This window comes from Carcharodon carcharias, chromosome 12 (assembly GCF_017639515.1).
Source record: "Carcharodon carcharias isolate sCarCar2 chromosome 12, sCarCar2.pri, whole genome shotgun sequence".
Lineage (NCBI taxonomy): Eukaryota > Metazoa > Chordata > Chondrichthyes > Lamniformes > Lamnidae > Carcharodon > Carcharodon carcharias.
In genome coordinates, this window is record NC_054478.1 from 140,780,705 (window position 1) to 140,799,106 (window position 18,402).

Sequence of the window (18,402 nt, forward strand, 5' to 3'; positions counted from 1 at the left end):
GTGATGTCCATGGTCCCAACTATACCCCGGTCGACCCCTCTCTCTGCTGCCCTCCACTTCGCCCTCGAGAAGAGATCTTTGTAGCTTTTCGGCTCCGATCAAATAGACCTGAACGCCGACGTTTTGGGCAGGATTTTCCGATCCCTCCCGCCGCCGGACTGGAAGTTCCTGCCCCAAGTCAAAGGACCTTTAGCTGGCCTGTCCAATTGTTCGTCCTGCTCGTGCTGATCCCCACGGCAGGCAGCCTGGAAAATGTGAGCCTTAATTTTCTGGATGTCGCCTTTTAGAGTTAGTTTTGCTGTTACGATCCCAGGGGCTGAGGTTAGCCCTGGACAAACCTGATCCCAGAGTGGAATGCTTCATGGATCCTAACTTTTTTTATGTTTGTTTAGATACTTGGAGAGTAGCTACTGAGCAGAGTCACAGGAGTCAGCTGATAGGTTTTTAACAAAAGAATGAAATATTTATTCAACAACAAAAGATAAACTATATTACAATGCTCCTTCACCCACAACTACACCTTTACAAATATATACAGATTTGCAAGGATAACACAAGTTACAAAAGCTATCTTATACTCTAATGTCTACAGCAAATACTGAGTCCATGTAAACCAATAGGCAACCTGTGGTCAGGCACACACACTCTGAAACCAAGTGACAGATGCCACATCAACCAGATGCTATGGATCTCTCCTCAACTCCCCCCAGACGCTTGTCACACTGAGAGCCAATTGGCCTCACTGACTCAGTCTTTCACGCAAGGGTTTCCTATCTCCACTCTCCAAGAACTCTCCTTGGGCTCTTCTCCAAACTGGTGCTTTTTCTCAGATGCCCTCCATGAGGGTTCACCTCCAGGGTTTCGAACTCTCCTGATGTTCCTCTTCCCTGGGTTACCACATGCATTCAAGCTGTCTTCCACGCACTCTCTCTCACCGACTCAGTGTTAACAGTACACCACTGCTTCACATGCCAATAGCAAAGAGTAATAGATCTTCAGTTGTCTCTTTGAACCTTCATGCCTCTTGCAAGCTGTTCACACTTTAAATCTGAAGCTTGGGGCCTTTCTCTCTGCCCCTCACTCTTAACTTCACTTAACAGGATCTTTTCCAGGTTCCTGTCCTTCCTTTGATTACAAGGTCTGCTTGGGACTCCCCCCCCAACCGTTCTACTCCCCTGTATTTTGGAGTCTTTTATTTAGCTTGCGACCGGCTATCCATCCCCTTTTAGGTTGCTTCGGCTTCACAGCTGATTTCTAACCAATTGAGCTCCAACAGCTTCCAAAACAAACTGCTGTTTTTATTCTTCTGTGTGTCTGTGGGAGGGCCCTGCGTCTCTGGCTCCCTCTTGCTAGGCAACAGCCCAATTTTTCTACTCTTATTTGCTTAACTTAGTTGTAAAACTCTTATTAGAAATGCAAGAACTTTTAAAATGAAACTAAAACTCAATTTGATCTTTCTTAACACACAGACACAGAAATACAAATCAAACATAAACTTTAAAGCTAAAACTCATGCCTAACACTCAGGAGTGCAAATATAACTTACTTAAACTATCTCTATCTCCTAACATTGTTCTTACAATTTCAAGGACCTCTTCATTTACTCTTATGGACTGTATATGGAATTTTGAGCATACATCTTAGCATTCACATTTCAAAGGCCTCTATTTTCTTCTACAGGTCTTTATTTATTGTGCAGGTGTCCAAGGCAGGTGGAAAAATGGATAGAATATAGCATCTTGTGAGTTTCTTTCTTGTTACAAGCTTGAGTCTTCTTCTTGTTAACACACCCTTCACCTTGACAAGGTTATTTCTGGCTACCTCTATCCTTGTTCTGACTTTGGTGTTGCATCCGCCATTTTGTGAAGGGAGGTTACCAAGAATGGCACTGGGAATGAGGAATGTCAGTTTTGTGGGGGCATCGAAGAAGCTACTGTAGATGATAATGCGGTGATGATGCTCCTACCTGGTGGGACGTTCCGGAGTTCTGTCAGGCTGCCGAGGCATGTGCTGATCCCCGTTCCAGGACATAGCCAGGGAGTAGGCCATTCAGCCCCTCGAGCCTACCCCATCATTCAGTTAGATCGTGGCTGACCCGTGCCTCAACTCCAACCGACTGCCTTGGTCCCATGTCTCTTAAAGCCCTTACCCAACAAAAATCAATCACTCTCGGTTTTGAAATTTTCAATTGACACCTTTCCCCCACGCCCCCCCCACAACCCCTCCAACCTCAACAGTTTTGGGGGGAGAGAGTGCCAGGTTTCCACTCCCCAGTGTGTGAAAGAGCATTTCCTGACATCACCCCAAAATGGTTTTGCACTAATTTTAGGCGACATAGGAAATAGGAGCAGGAGTAGGCCATTCGGCCCCTCGAGCCTGATCCGCCATGTGACGAGATCACAACTGATTTTCTACCTCAGCATCATTTTCCTGCACTATCCCCATATCCTTCGATACCTAGAAATCTATTGATTGATCTCGGCCTTGACTCAATGACTGAGCCTCCCTCCATCCCTCAGAGGTGGAGAATTTCAGGAGGTGGAGCTGGGTGCTGTCTTCACCATGAATCTGTACTGGAGGAAATTTTTTTTCATAACTACCCTATCAACTCATTCAATTATCTTAGTTACCTCCATTAGATCACCTCTCAATCTTCTATTCTCAAGCGAGTGTGAAACCTGTTTTCATATTTGAAGTTGTGATAAATGAGCAGATGATCCTGTTTGTTTGATAGTCGTGTGATCTTCAGGCAGATTTTTTATTCGTCCAACGTGGAGTGGACACTGCTTCCCAGTAAGGTCACACTGAAGCCCTAGGGTCACAGGTCCGTGTGAGGCAGGAAGGGTCAGAGGTCCACGTGAAGCAGGTAGGGTCAGAGGTCCACATGAGGTAGGTAGGGTCAGAGGTCCGTGTGAGGCAGGTAGGGTCAGAGGTCCATGTGAGGCAGGTAGGGTCAGAGGTCCGTGTGAGGCAGGTAGGGTCAGAGGTCCATGTGAGGCAGGTAGGGTCAGAGGTCCATGTGAGGCAGGTAGGGTCAGAGGTCCGTGTGAGGCAGGTAGAGTCAGAGGTCCATGTGAGGCAGGTAGGGTCAGAGGTCCATGTGAGGCAGGTAGGGTCAGAGGTCCGCGTGAAGCTGTTAGGGTCAGAGGTCCATGTGAGGCAGGTAGGGTCAGAGGTCCGTGTGAGGCAGGTAGGGTCAGAGGTCCGTGTGAGGCAGGTAGGGTCAGAGGTCCATGTGAGGCAGGTAGGGTCAGAGGTCCGCGTGAAGCTGTTAGGGTCAGAGGTCCATGTGAGGAAGGTATGGTCAGAGGTCCACATGAGGCAGGTAGGGTCAGAGGTCCATGTGAGGAAGGTAGGGTCAAAGGTCCGGGTGAGTCAAGGTCACCCTGACTCAGCAACAATGAGGCCTGGGCCATTCTAATGCCCACCCCACTCTTGGCAAGACTGGGACCCGTCCGCAAAAATGCAACCGAGAGATCAGAAGGGCATTGGGGGACTTGATTGGACCTCATCATGACGCTTGCGTTTTAATGAGGCCTGAGCAGGTGGAATATCTAGGCTTGTTTTGCAAGTAAAAACCGAAAATGCTGGAAGTGCTCAGCAGGCCAGGGAGCATCTGTGACGAGAGAAATAGAGCTAACGTTTCAGCTCAGTGACCTTTCATCAGAACAGTTTTTATCCAGACAGGGAGGCAGAGAAAGGGAGTGGGAAAATGACAAAAGGGAGAGGTCCTGAGAGAGTGTGGAAGGCAGGAGAGATTAAATGCCAATTAGGATGATGGTGCAAGGCCAAAGGAGATGGCGCTGGGACAATAAAGAAAAGAAAGTTGGGTCTAGAGGAACCATTGTCATTACTTGCTATCAGAGAAAATGAGAGCAGTGATTATGATCAGAAATTGTTGAACTGAATAACCTGGATTTTGTGATTAAAATTAATGATGAAGCTAATGGGTACTCTCCGTTCAACTTCTGGTGACTGCGCATCTGCAGTTAAACATGATAATCTGGAAGGTTTGCTCTGGTCTGTCCTGAGTTGCTCTGTCCTGAGTTGCCCTGCTCCTCCAGAAACTGCGCTAAACTAGCATGCTGCCAAGAGACTCTACACTGAAATACATGAACAGCAATAAATTTGCCAGAAAATGTTAAGAGTTTATGTGTTCCAGTGTAAGTAAATTTTTGACAGCATGCTAAGTCTTAATTGTAGCCAGACAACCTCTCTGGCACTGAAAATCATCTTTTAAAGTGTGGTGTCTCATTCCTTTAGATTTTAATTATTTTTGGAGATTTAAAATAATTTAATGCCTTTAAAAAAATACTCTTTCTATCTCTCATCTCTCTCTCCCCCTCAACCCCCTTTCCCCTCTCAATATTTTCCTTTCTATATATAATTTTATGTTGAATCAACTATTTTAACTGACTATTTTTTAAAAAAGGGCAAGGATGGGCTAGAAATTAGAGTTCTAAATTAGGTGAAGGCCAATTTTAATAAGATCAGGTATGATTTGGCCTGAGTGGACTGGGAGCAGCTACTTTTAGGTAAATCTGCATCAGAGCAGTGAGACTCATTCAAGAAGGAAATAGGGAGAGTACAGGGCCAACATATTCTAGTAAAGACAAAGGGTGGGACAAATAAATCCAGGGAACCCTGGATGTCGAGGGATATACAGCATTGGATGAGGAGAGAAAGGGAGACTTATGGCAGATAACGAGGGATCGAAACAGCAGAAATCCTTGAGGAATATAGAATGTGTAGGGAGAAACTTAAAAAGGAAATTAGGAGAGCATAAAGGGGCTTGAAGAAACATTGGCAGGTAAAATAAAGGAAAATCCAAAGTTATTTAAGTACATTAAGAGTAAGAGGATAACTAGGGAAAGAGTAGGGCCCATTAAGGACCATAGTGGTAATTTGTGTGTGGAGTCAGAAGACATAGGTAGGGTTCTAAATGAATACTTTGTGTCGGTGTTCACAAGTGAGAAGGACAACGTAGGTATGGTAATCAGGCAGAAGGACTGTGATATAATTAAAGAAATTAGCATAGAAAGGGAGGAGGTTCTAAGTGGGCTGGCAGGCTTAAAAGTAGATAAATCTCCAGGCCCAGATGAAATGTTTCCCAGGCTGTTGAGGCAAGGGAGGAGATAGCAGGGGCGCTGGCAATAATTTTCAATACCTCTCTGACCACAGGAGAGGTGCCAGAGGACTGGAGGACAATCAATGTGGTACCGTTAATCAAGAAGGGAGGAAGGGATAAACCAGGGAACTACAGGCCAGCCTGTCTAATCTCTGTGGTGGGGAAACTATTGGAAGCAATTCTGAGGGGCAGAATTAATCTACATTTGGAGAGGCAGGGGTTAATCAAGGACAGTCAGCATGGTTTTGTTAAGGGGAGGTCATGTCTGACCAATTTGATTGAATTTTTCAAAGAGGTGACCAGGTGTGTAGATGAGGGCAATGCATTTGACAGTCTACTTGGACTTCAGCAAGGTTTTTGATAAGGTCTTGCATGGGAGACAGATAACGAAGGTAAGAACCCATGGGATCCAAGGCAATTTGGCAAATTGGATCCAGAATTGGCTGAGTGGCAGGAAGCAGAGGGTGATGGTTGAGGGGTGTTTTTGTGACTGGATGCCTGTGTCCAGTGGGGTTCCGCAGGGATCGGTGTTGGGTCCCTTGCTGTTTGTGGTATATATAAATGATTTAGACTTGACTGCAGGAGGGTTGATCAGTAAGTTCGCGGATGACATGAAAATCGGTGGGGTGATAAATAGTGAGGATAGCCTTAGATTACAGGAGGTTACACACTGGCTGGTCAGATGGGCTGATCAGTGGTAAATGGAATTTAATCCGGAAAGGTGTGAGGTGATGCACTTGGGCAGGACAAACAAGGCACAGGAATAAACGATGAATGGTAGGACCCTGGGAAGTGCCGAGAATCAGAGGGACCTTGGTGTACATGTCCACTGGTCCCTGAAGGAGGTGGGACAGGTAGATAAGTTGGTTAAGAAGCCGTATGGGATACTTGCCTTTGTTAGCCAAGGCATAGAATATAAGAGCAGGGAGATTATGCTGGAACTGTATAAAACGCTGGTTAGGTCACAGCTAGAGTATTGCTTGCAGTTCTGGAATCCGCATTATAGGAAGGATGTAATTGCACTAGCGGTGCAGAGGAGATTTACCAGGATGCTGCCTGGGTTGGAGAGTTTTAGTTATGAAGAGAGATTGGATAGATCGGGGTTATTTTCCCTGGAGCAGAGGAGATTGAGGGGGGATATGATTGAGGTGTATAAAATTATGAGGGGCATGGATAGGGTAGACAGGAAGGAACTTTTCCCCTTGGTGGAGGGATCAATAATTGGGGGGGCATAGATTTAAGGTAAGGGACAGGAGTTTAAGGGAAGAATTTTTTCACCCAGAGGGTGGTGGGAATCTGGAACTCGCTGCCTGAAAGGGTGGTAGAGGCAGAAACCCTCATAACATTTAAGAAGTATTTGGATGTGCACTTGCAATGCCATGGCATACAAGGGGGCCTAGTGCTGGAAAATGTGATTAGAATAGTTAGGTACTTGTTTGACCGGTGCAGACTCGATGGGCTGAAGACCTCTATGACTCTATGGCATTTCCTGTTCCAGATTCTGTGCCCCAGTAAGGACTCTTCAGTCTGATTGGGTTAAGATAATACATACTCGCTTGCTTTGTTGACTTTTGTCTCAGATCCCCATTGCTCTGAAATGAGTTTCTAATTGTAGCAAGCTCCAGTGAAAACGCCCATAGAAACTTAGTGGGCAAGTGCAAGAAAAATGGACAGTTAATGCCATCCATTCGCCACTGATGGCAAAATCTGGGCCAATATTGAGGCTGGAAGGCTGTAAGTGCCAAACTGAAAGGTGCGGTGCTCGTTGTTTAGTGTCACTGGAACAGAGTTGGAAGCCGAGGACAGAGATATCAGAATGGGACGGGGTGGAGAATTAAAATGCCAACTGAAATGTGTTTCCCATAGTGGATTTAGACTGGTTACACTTGGCAAAGCCTGTGTATAAACAGGCAACTTGCATTTATATAACACCTTTAATGTAGTAAATCGTCCCAAGGTGCTTTGCAGCTGGGTTGACGGACAGAATTTGACACTGGGCCACATAAGGAGATCCTAGGGTAGGTGACCAAACACTTGGTCGAAGAGGTAGGGTTTTAAGGAGCATCTTGGAAGGGAGGTAAATGTATGACAGAGTATAGCCCATTGTACCAATAGACAGCGCATAATCACCCTCAAAAGATGGTAGATCCTCCATGTATTATACAATTGTGGAGATCTATGGAGTGTCCTCACTGCATCTCGTCATCATCCTCCACAAATCTAGCAGCTAGGAGGGTCTCCCGAGCGTGCCTGCTTCTTCTGGCCAGTGTGAGGGCCTCATCCTCGTCATCACCCCCTTTGAGGGCCTCCTCACCCTCAACCCCGTCATCATCCTCCTCATTGGAGGAGACCTCCAGCTCCTCCATCTCCTCCTCAGCCAGCTCCTCCCCCCATTGCAGCGCCAGGTTATAAAGGGTACAGCAGACGATGATGATGTGTGACACCCTCTGCGGACTGTATTGCAGGGCACCACCAGACTGGCCCAGGCACCGGAACCACATCTTCAGCATCCTGATGGTTTGCTCCACCAAGTTGTGAGTTGCAGCATGAGCCTCTTTATACTGTTGCTCTGCTGCAGTCTGAGGCCGTTGCACGGGTGTCATCAGCCCCGGCCTCTGTGGGTAGCCCTTGTCCCTGAGAAGCCAGCCCTGCAGCCTCTGTGGACCCTGGAATACGTCAGGGGTCTGTGACTGACTGAGGATGTAGGAGTTGTGCACACTCCCTGGAAACCATGCGCAGACCTGCAGGATGCGTTTGTGGTGGTCACACACCAGCTGCACATTCACCGAGTGGAATCCCTTGTGGTTGATGTAGTTCACCGTGTGTTGAGACGGAGATCTGAGTGCCAGGTGAGTGCAGTTGATCTCACCCTGACCCTGTGGGAAACCCGAGATCTGGGCAAATCCAATTGCTCTGGCATCCTGGCAGCACTGGCCCCAGGTGAAATGCACAAAGTTTTGTGCCCTCATGAAGATGGCATCGGTGACCTCATGGATGCATTTGTGGGTGGAGACTTGTGATATCCCACAGAGGTCACCCGTGGAGCCCTGAAAGGAGCCACTGATGTAGAAATTGAGCACCGCGGTCACTTTCACGGCCGCTGGCAGTAGATACCCACCCTGTCCCCGTGGCGCCAAATCCTGCAGCAGGTGGCAGATGTGAGCGACCAGTTCCCTAGACATGCGCTGTCTTCAGCGACACCGGTTCTCAGTTTTCTACAGGAATGAAAGGCGGTGTCTATAGACCCTGGGTGTTGCTAAGAGCTGACCAATGACAGCTCGCTGTGGCTCTTCAGAAGGGTGTGCGGGCGTCCCAGCTGACCCTTCTTCCTGAGGTTGCTGCTCCTGCCTCTGCTCAGCCAGGAGCCTCTGTCACTCTTCTCCAAGAGGCATAAAGCTAGATCACCAGGCTCCATATTCCTGATGTACTCCTCCTGCAGGCTGATAGAGAGAGACACATGGGTTAGCATGGGTGTACTAAGGACCTGCCCTGGTTAAGTGTGAAGGGCCCTTAACATTTCCTGGAGAGCGCTGGCCACCACTTGGATGGCCAGAGGTTAGTGAGCTGCATGGCTGCCCGAAACCCCATCCACTCCACCTGACCGATTGGCAGCAGCTTTGCCCACTGGACTGCATGCAGTGCTCTCAGCTCAGGCACAGGCATTCTCCTAACCCGCACTGCAAGGCTGCACTGTTAGCTTGAACCATGGGGGAGACTGGTCCAAACCGGGATGCTGACATTTCAAGGGGCTTTGAGCGGCTCCACCAGTGACTGCTCCATGGCCAGCTTTAGTGAGGAGATTGTACATCGTGCCCAGTCATCCAACTGTTGAGCAGTCCACTGATATGCTCATTGGTTTGCAGTCTGTGCCCGAGGGGTGAAAAGCTCTGGAGATTTGGTGGCATTTTCATGCCTCTGTGTTGCTTGAGTGGACAGAGAAGCTAGAGGCCCAACTCCAATCATATCAATGTGGCTGCGCCTGAATTGTCTCAGCTCCAGAGGAATGGTCACTTTATACAAGATGTCCCTAATGCGCGGCCGGTTCCATTGCCCATCCTACCCCCTCCCCCCCACCCTGGGTGCTTGTGTGCTACATTCAACCGCAGGGCTGCCTTGTCCCCACCCCCACCCCCACCCCCACCCCCACCCCCACTCAACCTTGAAGTCCAACAGGCGACCCTGGCGAGCTCTGCACAATGTTACTGTGCACTCACCTCCGACTTCCCCTCAAAGTGCAGCCCGCCAAGCGCCCGCCTTTTACGTGCCGTTTTGAAACACGTCAGAGCGCTTTCCCGCTGATGTGGACAGGCGATCCAGCGCTGGGTGGGGGGAGGGGGTGTGGTGGGCGATTCCGGGGGGCTGGACCAATAATGACATGCAGATGTATTACGGTGAGGTTCCCGACGTCCGATGCTGGGAAACATGTCCCGCCATCAGCGGGCTGAGCGGACGATCGCAAACTGGTTTCACGCCATCGCGAAACCGATCGCGCCATATTGTCCGCTCACGCCACCGAACACGCCTAACGTCGGCGGGCACGGAAAATTCCGGCCATAGCCACTGTTGCAATGTAGAAAGCCTGGCAGCCAATTTGTGCACAGCAAGCTCCCGCAAACAGCAACGTGATAATGACCAGAGAGAACCTAGAACACTTCTGCCCATGAGCTTTGGGATAAACACCACACCCCCCCCACCCCCCCCCCACCACCATCCTTCACGAGATCCAATCCTGGCAGTGTTGATGTGCAGCGTCCTCTGGCGCACCACACAGCTCGCTTTGGGATTGGTCAGTAGCTAACTCTCCTTACTGCCTGGATTCCCTCATTATTGAGCAATGCCATATTTCTGTCACGTCCCACCCCCACCGCAAAGGGTTAGAAACGGCTAGTTCCAAGTCAGAATATGCTTGAACAGTGCGCTTTTTGATTGTAAAAGGGTCATGACGGCTCTCTTACGAAGGGTGAAGGAAGCAAGTAATGATGGGTAAGGGTTAACCAATAAAGCCCCAACCTCTTACCAATGGCAAAGTCAACATTCAAAATGGCGGCTGAGTTGTTCCTCTCACTCAAAATGCAGCATAAATAATGCATAACTCGGGTTGCCAACTGTGGTTAAAAGTATTCCTGGAGGTTTCCTCACATGAGCCCCCACGCTCCAGCCATTAGTCGGCCAACACACCCATCCTTGTGACGCACGGCCTTCCTACACCAATCGGAAAGCACAAAGACTCATTACCCCATTGGATGATGCTTGACTGTCAGCCAAACAGCCTTTTCTCCCCCATTTTCAATAGTTTTATATCTGGTAAAGAGAAATGTTCAAATAAAATGACAAAAAAAACCCCCAATCTTTTTTAATATCCATACGATTTTCTCCCAGGTTGCACACAGCAGTGTCTTGGAGATTGACCTTCAGTTCAGTTCCTGGGGACTCCAGGCCAATCCTGGAGGGTTGGCAACCCCAAGCATAACCTTTTTTCTAAGTGCGGTCAATAGTTTTTTTCAAAATGTGGGCAAGTGGGGTGGTTGTGCTGAGCAGATGCATTCTGAATACATTTATAAGTTAAAAAGTTTGAAATTATGAAGGCTTTTGATTGAGTATATAAGGAGAAATTGTTCAGGCTGAGGAACCAGAGAACACAGATTTAGCCTCATTGCCAAAAAGAACGAGAGGACCAGAAGTCCCTATTTTAACAAGGCAAGTTGTTGTGATCCGGAACGCACTGCCCAACAGGGTTGTGGAAGCAGATTCAATAGTAACTTCCCTCAGAGGATTGGGTAAGTACTTGAAAAGGAAGGAATTTGGAGGGGAGTGGGACTTATTGGATAGCTCCTTCAAAGAGCCAGCACAGACATGATGGACCAAATGGCCTCCTTCTGTGCTGTGAGATTCCATGAAAGGTTGATGTGCTGCTAAGTGTTTGACAGCACAAAGACATCCGGTTCCTTCCTTGGCCTGTGCCATGTTGGCCGAGTGTTGGTTGGGACGAGAGGGAAGGGTTTATTGAAATTGGTCTCATCGAGCTGGTGGTCAAGAAGGAGAGCAATATCACCCGGGGTTCCTTGTCCTGACCAGTGTCTCCTGGATCTGGCTGGGAAGTGTGGGTGTGTGGGACAACTAGGTGAAGATTGGTCCAGGCGTATGTGTGACGCACCTCACAGCGGAATAGTCAAGGTTTCGGCTGCGACCATCACAGGAGGAGTGGGACTCCACAGACTGCACTAGGGCAAGGGTTGGCATTGGGAGATGGAGACGCCCGTGGATGAGGTTTCCTGAAAAACGCCAAGGCCACTTGGGCTCTCTGCCAGCCCCGCTGACCTTAAGGCTGGATGGGCCAGTGTTGATGAGCACTTTTAACTGGTTTTTTAATGGCCTTAACAGGCGTGCGCCCACCCAACGGAAGATCTGAATGGCGCGCGGTGACGTGGGAACGCCCGCCTGACATCACCGCGCGTCACTGCGCGCGGTGGCGAACTGTGCCCTGCCCCCGCTCGCCGCGCCAAAATCCTGGCCTGTGTGAACTGATGCGGTTTCGCTGGGCAGGGGTTCCTGTGCAATAATTGGCAGGGTTGGTGTGAAGATTGGGGAGATTATTAACCAGCCGATGCATGGAATGAGAATTGCCAAGCCTGAGTTAGCTTAGAGATAAAAACCCATCGAAATAGGGTCAGGATCAAAGGTCCTCTTCTTGACCTATCCTCCACTTTGGATAGAATGGATGTTATTCTACTTCTAAACAAACAGTAGCCTCTGTGTAACCGCCTAAAGTCATTCGAACAATCGCCACCCATTCTACATTCACCAGCAAAGCGAAAAGCTCATCCAAACATCTTGTCAGATGCTTATTCTTCCTCTTTCTCTCTGCTCTGAGAGCCCTTAGTCACTGAACGTGCTGCTTCGGTGTCAGCTGTCAGTGGGCTGGACTCTCAGCTCGGAATCAGCAGATAATAGGCTCAAGGTCCTATACCAGAAGCTGGAGCACATAACCTGGGCCCTCCCAGGAAGGTTACAGCTGCAAGGCAAAGATCCACAGCAAAGGGATGTCTCCTGACTGTACCCGTGTTGCACTACCCTTCCTTGACCTGTTAGCTGCCTTTGATAGAGTTAACCACACCATTCTCCAGGCACACTCTCTCTCCTGTGATGCATAATAGCCCTCGTCTGATTCCACTCTTTTTATCCAGATGTCTCCAGTAATGGCTTTGCAATTCCTTTCTCCCCTACATCGTAGCCTCGGGGGGGGGGGGGGGGGTGGTGTGTGTGTGGTGGTGGGGGGGGTGGGGGGGTGCGGTGGTGGGAGGGGGTCCAACAGTAGACCTCCCTCTTCCTCAGAATTGGAGATCAGCTTCTCCATCCACATGAACAACACCCAAGATTACCTCTCCGACGCTTCTCTCAATCCCCTGGTATTGTCAGACTGCCTCCCCAACACCCAGGGCTGGATTCTCGCTACTGAGGCGGGTAACTCAAGTCGGGAAATTTCTGTCTCTCTCGCGATTTTCACTTCAGGTCCAGGACAGAGTTAGGCCCGTTGACCCTGGAGGCAGGCTCTAGGTGGCCATGGGGGCAAGTGCCAAGGTGGGCTGGTTAGAAGATCCTTCTCACTTCTCTGGGATTTTGTCCCTCTCACTCCTCACGCCACCTTACCCCTCACACCGCCTCACCCCTCACACCACCTCACCCCTCACACCACCTCACCCCTCACACCACCTCCCCCCTCCCCCCTACCCAGTCCCCATGGCTCCTCACACTCTTCATGGCAACTCCTACTCCTCCATAGATAAAAACAAAAAAACTGTGGATGCTGGAAATCCAAAACAAAAACAGAATTACCTGGAAAAACTCAGCAGGTCTGGCAGCATCGGCGGGGAAGAAAAGAGTTGACGTTTCGAGTCCTCATGACCCTTCGACCGAACTTCAAAACTATCACCACATTCAACACCCCTTTGTTCTTTTGTCTGTGACATCTTTTGATTATCTGCTCCTATCACTGCTTGCTTGTCCCTACAACCACACCACCCCACCCCCACCCCCAAAACTTCCCTCCCCCCACCAACCCCCCCAGCTTAAACCAGCTTATATTTCACCCCTCTCCTTAGATTCACTCAGTTCTGTTGAAGGGTCATGAGGACTCGAAACGTCAACTCTTTTCTTCTCCGCCGATGCTGCCAGACCTGCTGAGTTTTTCCAGGTAATTCTGTTTTTGTTTCCTACTCCTCCATGTCCATTCACCCAATATGCAACATCTACATAACCATGTGATAACAATGGCAATTGTGGAACTGTTGAGGAATAAAGAAACCTATTCAGCAATTTTCTTCGGAAAAAAATTGCTGTTCCTGCAACCCTATAAAATGAGACAGACCTTTAAAGTGTCAATGACAGAGGCTTCCAACACTTCAAATTTGGACAAGGTTAAGGCATGTGACATTCCGTGAGATTTGGGTGTGCTGGTACAAGGAACGCAGGAAGTTGGCCTGTAGGTGCAGCGACCAATTAGGAAGGCCAATGGCATGTTGGCCTTTCATCCTGTACTCCAATCCCTTTGCAATAAAGAAGTCTTGCTGGAGTTATACAGGGTTTTGGTGAGACCACATCGGGGGTACTGTGTGCAGTTTTGGTCTCCACATTTAAGAAAGGTGTTGGAGACAGTACAGTGGCAGGTTCACTAAATTGGTCCCTGGGATGAGGGGGTTGTCCTCTGATGAGAGGCTGAGCAAATTGGGTCCATTTTTCTCTGGAGTTTAGAAGAATGAGAAGCGATCTCATTGAAAGGTACAAGATTCTGAGTGCGCTTGATGGGGTGGACGCTGAGAGATTGTTTCTGCTGGTCAGAGAGTCTAAAACACGGGGACTCAGTCTCGGGGAAGGTGCTGATCATTTAGGACTGAGGTGAGGGGAAATTACTTCACTCAAAGGGTTGTGAATGTTTGGAATTTTCTTCTCCAGAGGGGTGTAGATTCTCCATCACTGAATACATTTAAGGTTGGGGTAGACAGATTATTGGCCTTTCGGGGAATCAAGGGATATGGGGAGTGGGCGGGGAAGTGGAGTTGAAGCCCAAGATCAGCCGTGATTGTATTGAATAGCGGAGCAGGCTCAATGGGCTGTACGGTTGTCTCCTGGCTCCTATTTTTTGTGGTCAAATAAACTTTGAGACATTGATAAAAGAGATCACAGAAAAACACAGCTTATTATAACCACTTAAAGATGTCAATCATGCAAAGGCAACAATTCACTTCACTTGGCAAAACCGATTCCCTGCTGAGCTAATGTTTTTGATCACAAAATCACAGGCAGGTTACAGGACAGAAGGAGGCCATGTGGCCCACGCAGTCTTATTGGTCAGGTCCAGCAGCCCTGCATGTATAATGAGGACAGGTGGAATCCCAGAGGTCCCTGCCCTCATTGACACTTGCATGGAAGGGCATGAGTTAGCATGGAGCGTATGAAAGCCCATGGGGAGCGGATGGGAGCATGGGCAGACTGTTTGAATTTACCTATCAAAGGGTTCCCAAATCGAGGCTATGCTTCCCGATACCACTGAAGGGCAATGAATCACGAGTCATGGAGAAGGAGGTCCAACTCTACGAAAATTCCAGGAGGGTGCTGGAAGATGCCTACACCCGCAATAGGGCTGTCCAGGTCAAGGCAGGGGGGGTGCTATTCGTTTTAGCGAAATTAGCCGGAGCTGGGAATGAGGGGCTGGAATCCCGGAATCTGGATCCCACCCGCCATTTTTAAATGGCTCTGGGATCGTCCGGACTCTGCGAACATCTGGCCGCTTGCCTTGCTTGAAGGACGATTCCCTCCGGTGAAGCATTGCCAAGACTGAAGCTGTTGTCTTTAGCCCCCACATCATAAATGCCCCCATCCGACCTCCGACTCCATCCCCACCATCTCGAGCTGAAGCAGGCTGTTCAGAACCTCAGCACCCTATCTGACCAAGGGCGAGCTTCCAACTACAAACACTCTCCACCACAGGGACTGTCGTCCGCCTCTGTAACGTTGCCCTTCTCTACTACCACTCCCCCCCCCTACCCCCCCCACCCAACCCCCACCGCCTCAGCTCAACTGCTGCTGAAACCGTCCTCCACCCTCTCATCACCTGTGGGCCAAGTGTCCTTCTGGCCGGCTTCCCAGCTTCTCCTATCTGTACGCTGGAGCTCATCCAACACTCTGTGTGTACCCAAACCCCACCTCCGCAGTCCCAGTCACCCAACCCCCTTCCTGTCCTCGCTGACTCACACTGGCTCCTGTATGTCCCAGTTATATATCCCAGTTGAAAATACTCCTCCTCCTCTGCTGTGTTCATCCCCTCTTATCTCTACAACCTCCTTCAGCCCGACACACTAACTCCCGAGTTACCTTCCCACCTGATATCCCGTCGTGCCTTCAGCAGACTAGTCCCTAAGCTCTGGAAACCCAGCCCCAAAAGCCCCCTCAAAATCCGCCTCTTAGACAGAGCTTTCTTTCCTCACCCAGTCTAATAGCTCCTTCCACACCCGTGTTCTCCTTTGGGGCTTTGTGAATCACCTCGGGACTAGTTTTTATGCCACTGGGCTATATCAACGCGGGCTGGGGTTTTGACAGCACGATCGAGAGAGTACAGCAGGAAAACTGTTGAGTCAGAAAATTGTTAAGTCGTGAGTAGTGATTTAGGGAAGTGCATTGAGTTCACATATCAGTGAGATAAAGGACTGGTGTAACCTTCACAGCTGCTAAAAGGCCAATTATAAAAGTCCAAAGAGTGAAACGTGATTGTAGATGCATAAACGGAGTAGTGAGCTGGTGAGGTTTGAGACAGGTGCGGGGACTGCCTTATTTAACATTGCGAGTTTGTGCCCTTGTGTTCGAATTCCTCCAGGGACTGCCCACCTCCCAGTCTCTGTAACCTGCCCCGAGATCTCTGTGCCCCTCCAATTTTAGCCTGTTGGCGCATCTCCAGCTGCCTTTGCCAAGGCATGGGCCAAGGCCTGAAGCTCTGGGACTCCCTTCCTGACCCTCGCTGCCTCCCTCTCTCTCTCTCTCTGATCCCCCCCCTGCCACTAAGAACCTAGGTCACCTTCGGTCACCATTTTGGGCACCTGCCCTGATTGTCTCCTTGTGTCCATCGGCGTCAGGGCCTTGCTGCAAAGCGTCCCAAAATGCAAAGTCCTGGGAGGCTGTTGTTGCGCCAAAAGGCACTATATAAATGCGAGTTGTTGTGGCGGATCCTTCTAAACTCTTTTTCTCTTTCTCCCGGCATTCCTCTGCCCAGGTCACCAATGAGATCACGCCGGTCCTGTCGTACTCCTACATGTCAGTGCTGGTCCCCGTCTTCCTGCTGACAGACTACCTCCGCTACAAGCCAGTCCTCATCCTGCAGAGCCTCAGCCATGTTGCTATCTGGCTCCTGCTGCTCTTTGGGACCACCGTGCTTCAGATGCAGTTCATGGAGTTCTTCTACGGAATCACCATGGCCGCCCGGGTGGCCTACTCCTCCTACATCTTCACCCTGGTCAGCCCCCAGTCGTACCAGAAGGTGGCCAGCTACTCCCGCTCCTCGGTGCTCATGGGGGTCTTTGTCAGCTCGGTACTGGGTCAGCTCTTCGTCACCCTGGGCGATGTACCCTTCTACACCTTGAACTACATCTCCCTGGGCTTCGTGACCTTTGCCTTCACCCTGACCCTGTTCCTCAAGTGGCCCAAGCGGACCATGTTTTTCAACAGGCAGGCCCTGGCAGCCAACGGGTCACTGCAGGATGGGGCAGGCACCACGCTGGTCACCTCTGCCAAGCAACTGAACGAGAAGCAGAGGGCACCTCGCGGCTGGCGTTGGAGGGAGACGGCGCTGGTGAAGATGATCCTGGAGCTCAAAAGTTAGTGTGCACCCCCCACCACCCCCCACCCCCCTTGTTTTGCGTTCGCCCGCGCTCGCCCCACCCGGCCTGAAGGAGGCGGGCTTGAGTTCCACCCCGCAAGAGCTTCGCACATCATCTAATCCAGCGCTCCCCCTGTACCGTGCCGTGGGAGTGCTGCACTGCCGGAGTCGCTGTCTTTTTGGATGAGACATTAAACCTGTCTGCCCTCTGTCCGAGCAGACGTTAAAGATCCCGTGGCACTGTTTTGGAGGAGAGCAGGGGGTGCTCTCCTCGGAGTCCCGGCCAATAGTTATCCCTCAACCAACATCACAAAAAACAGGCTATCTGGTGATTAACTCATTGCTGTGGGAGCTTGCTGTGCACAAATTGGCTGCCACGTTTCCCGCATTACAACAGTAGCTCCACTTGAAAAGTGCTTCATTGGCTATAAAGTACTTTGGGACATCCTGAGGTCATGAAAGGCGCTATATAAATGCAAGCTTGTCCTCTCCTTTCTTTGTATGCCCATCACTCGGAGCCGGTGTTGATGTCGAGGGTTCCTTGGGTTAGCGATGGCTCGGGGAGGGAAGTTAATGGTTTGTCCGCTCCTGAAGTTGCTGTTGCTGTAAAAGTCGAGTGGGAGGAAACTGTTAGCGTGTGCCCCTAATCTTGCCCCAAACCCCACGCTCCACCCCCAACCCCCCACCCCCCCCCACCCCCCCACCCCCACCCCCCGCCGCCCCATTTCGAACCAGATTGAGGCTGCATCAACTTCTCACGTTGAGTCCTACAGCTTGCCTGTACTGTACTGTGATAATGGCACACGACAATTTCTCACAGCACACCACAGGAACCAGAGAACTGGAGGAGGCCATTCAGCCCCTCTAGCTTCCTCTGCAATCCAGTTAGGTCAGCACCGATTTGTATCTTAACTCCTTCTATCCACTATGGTTCCATATCCCTTGATATTCTTAACCAACAAAAAAACCCTATTGATCTCAATTTTGATTTGACCTTCGGCATCCAGATTTCCACTCCCCTGTGTGTGAAGGAGCCCCTCCTGACATCACCCCTGGACATAAAAACAACAAATTGCGGATGCTGGAAATCCAAAACAAAAACAGAATTACCTGGAAAAACTCAGCAGGTCTGGCAGCATCGGCGGAGAAGAAAAGAGTTGACGTTTCGAGTCCTCATGACCCTTCAACAGAACTGAGTGAACATTAGGAGAGGGGTGAAATATAAGCTGGTTTAAGCTGTTTAGGGGGGTGGGGGTTGGTGGGGGGAGAGAAGTGTTGGGGGGGGGTGGTGGGTGATGTGGTTGTAGTGACAAGCAAGCAGTGATAGGAGCAGATAATCAAAAGATGTCACAGACAAAAGAACAAAGAGGTGTTGAAGGGGGTGATATTATCTAAATAAGAATTAACTTAG

General features: G+C 49.8%; 1 protein-coding gene across 2 annotated transcripts in view; it reads left to right on the forward strand.

Annotated features, from left to right (window-relative positions):
- The window catches only part of slc19a1 (solute carrier family 19 member 1), a 51,552-nt gene that overhangs the window by 8,556 nt on the left and 24,594 nt on the right, over positions 1–18,402 (forward strand). For both annotated transcript variants that reach the window (XM_041201705.1, XM_041201706.1), the window contains exon 2: positions 16,389–16,989. In XM_041201705.1, the coding sequence (XP_041057639.1) occupies positions 16,389–16,989 (601 nt within the window). The remainder of the gene's footprint in view (positions 1–16,388; positions 16,990–18,402) is intronic.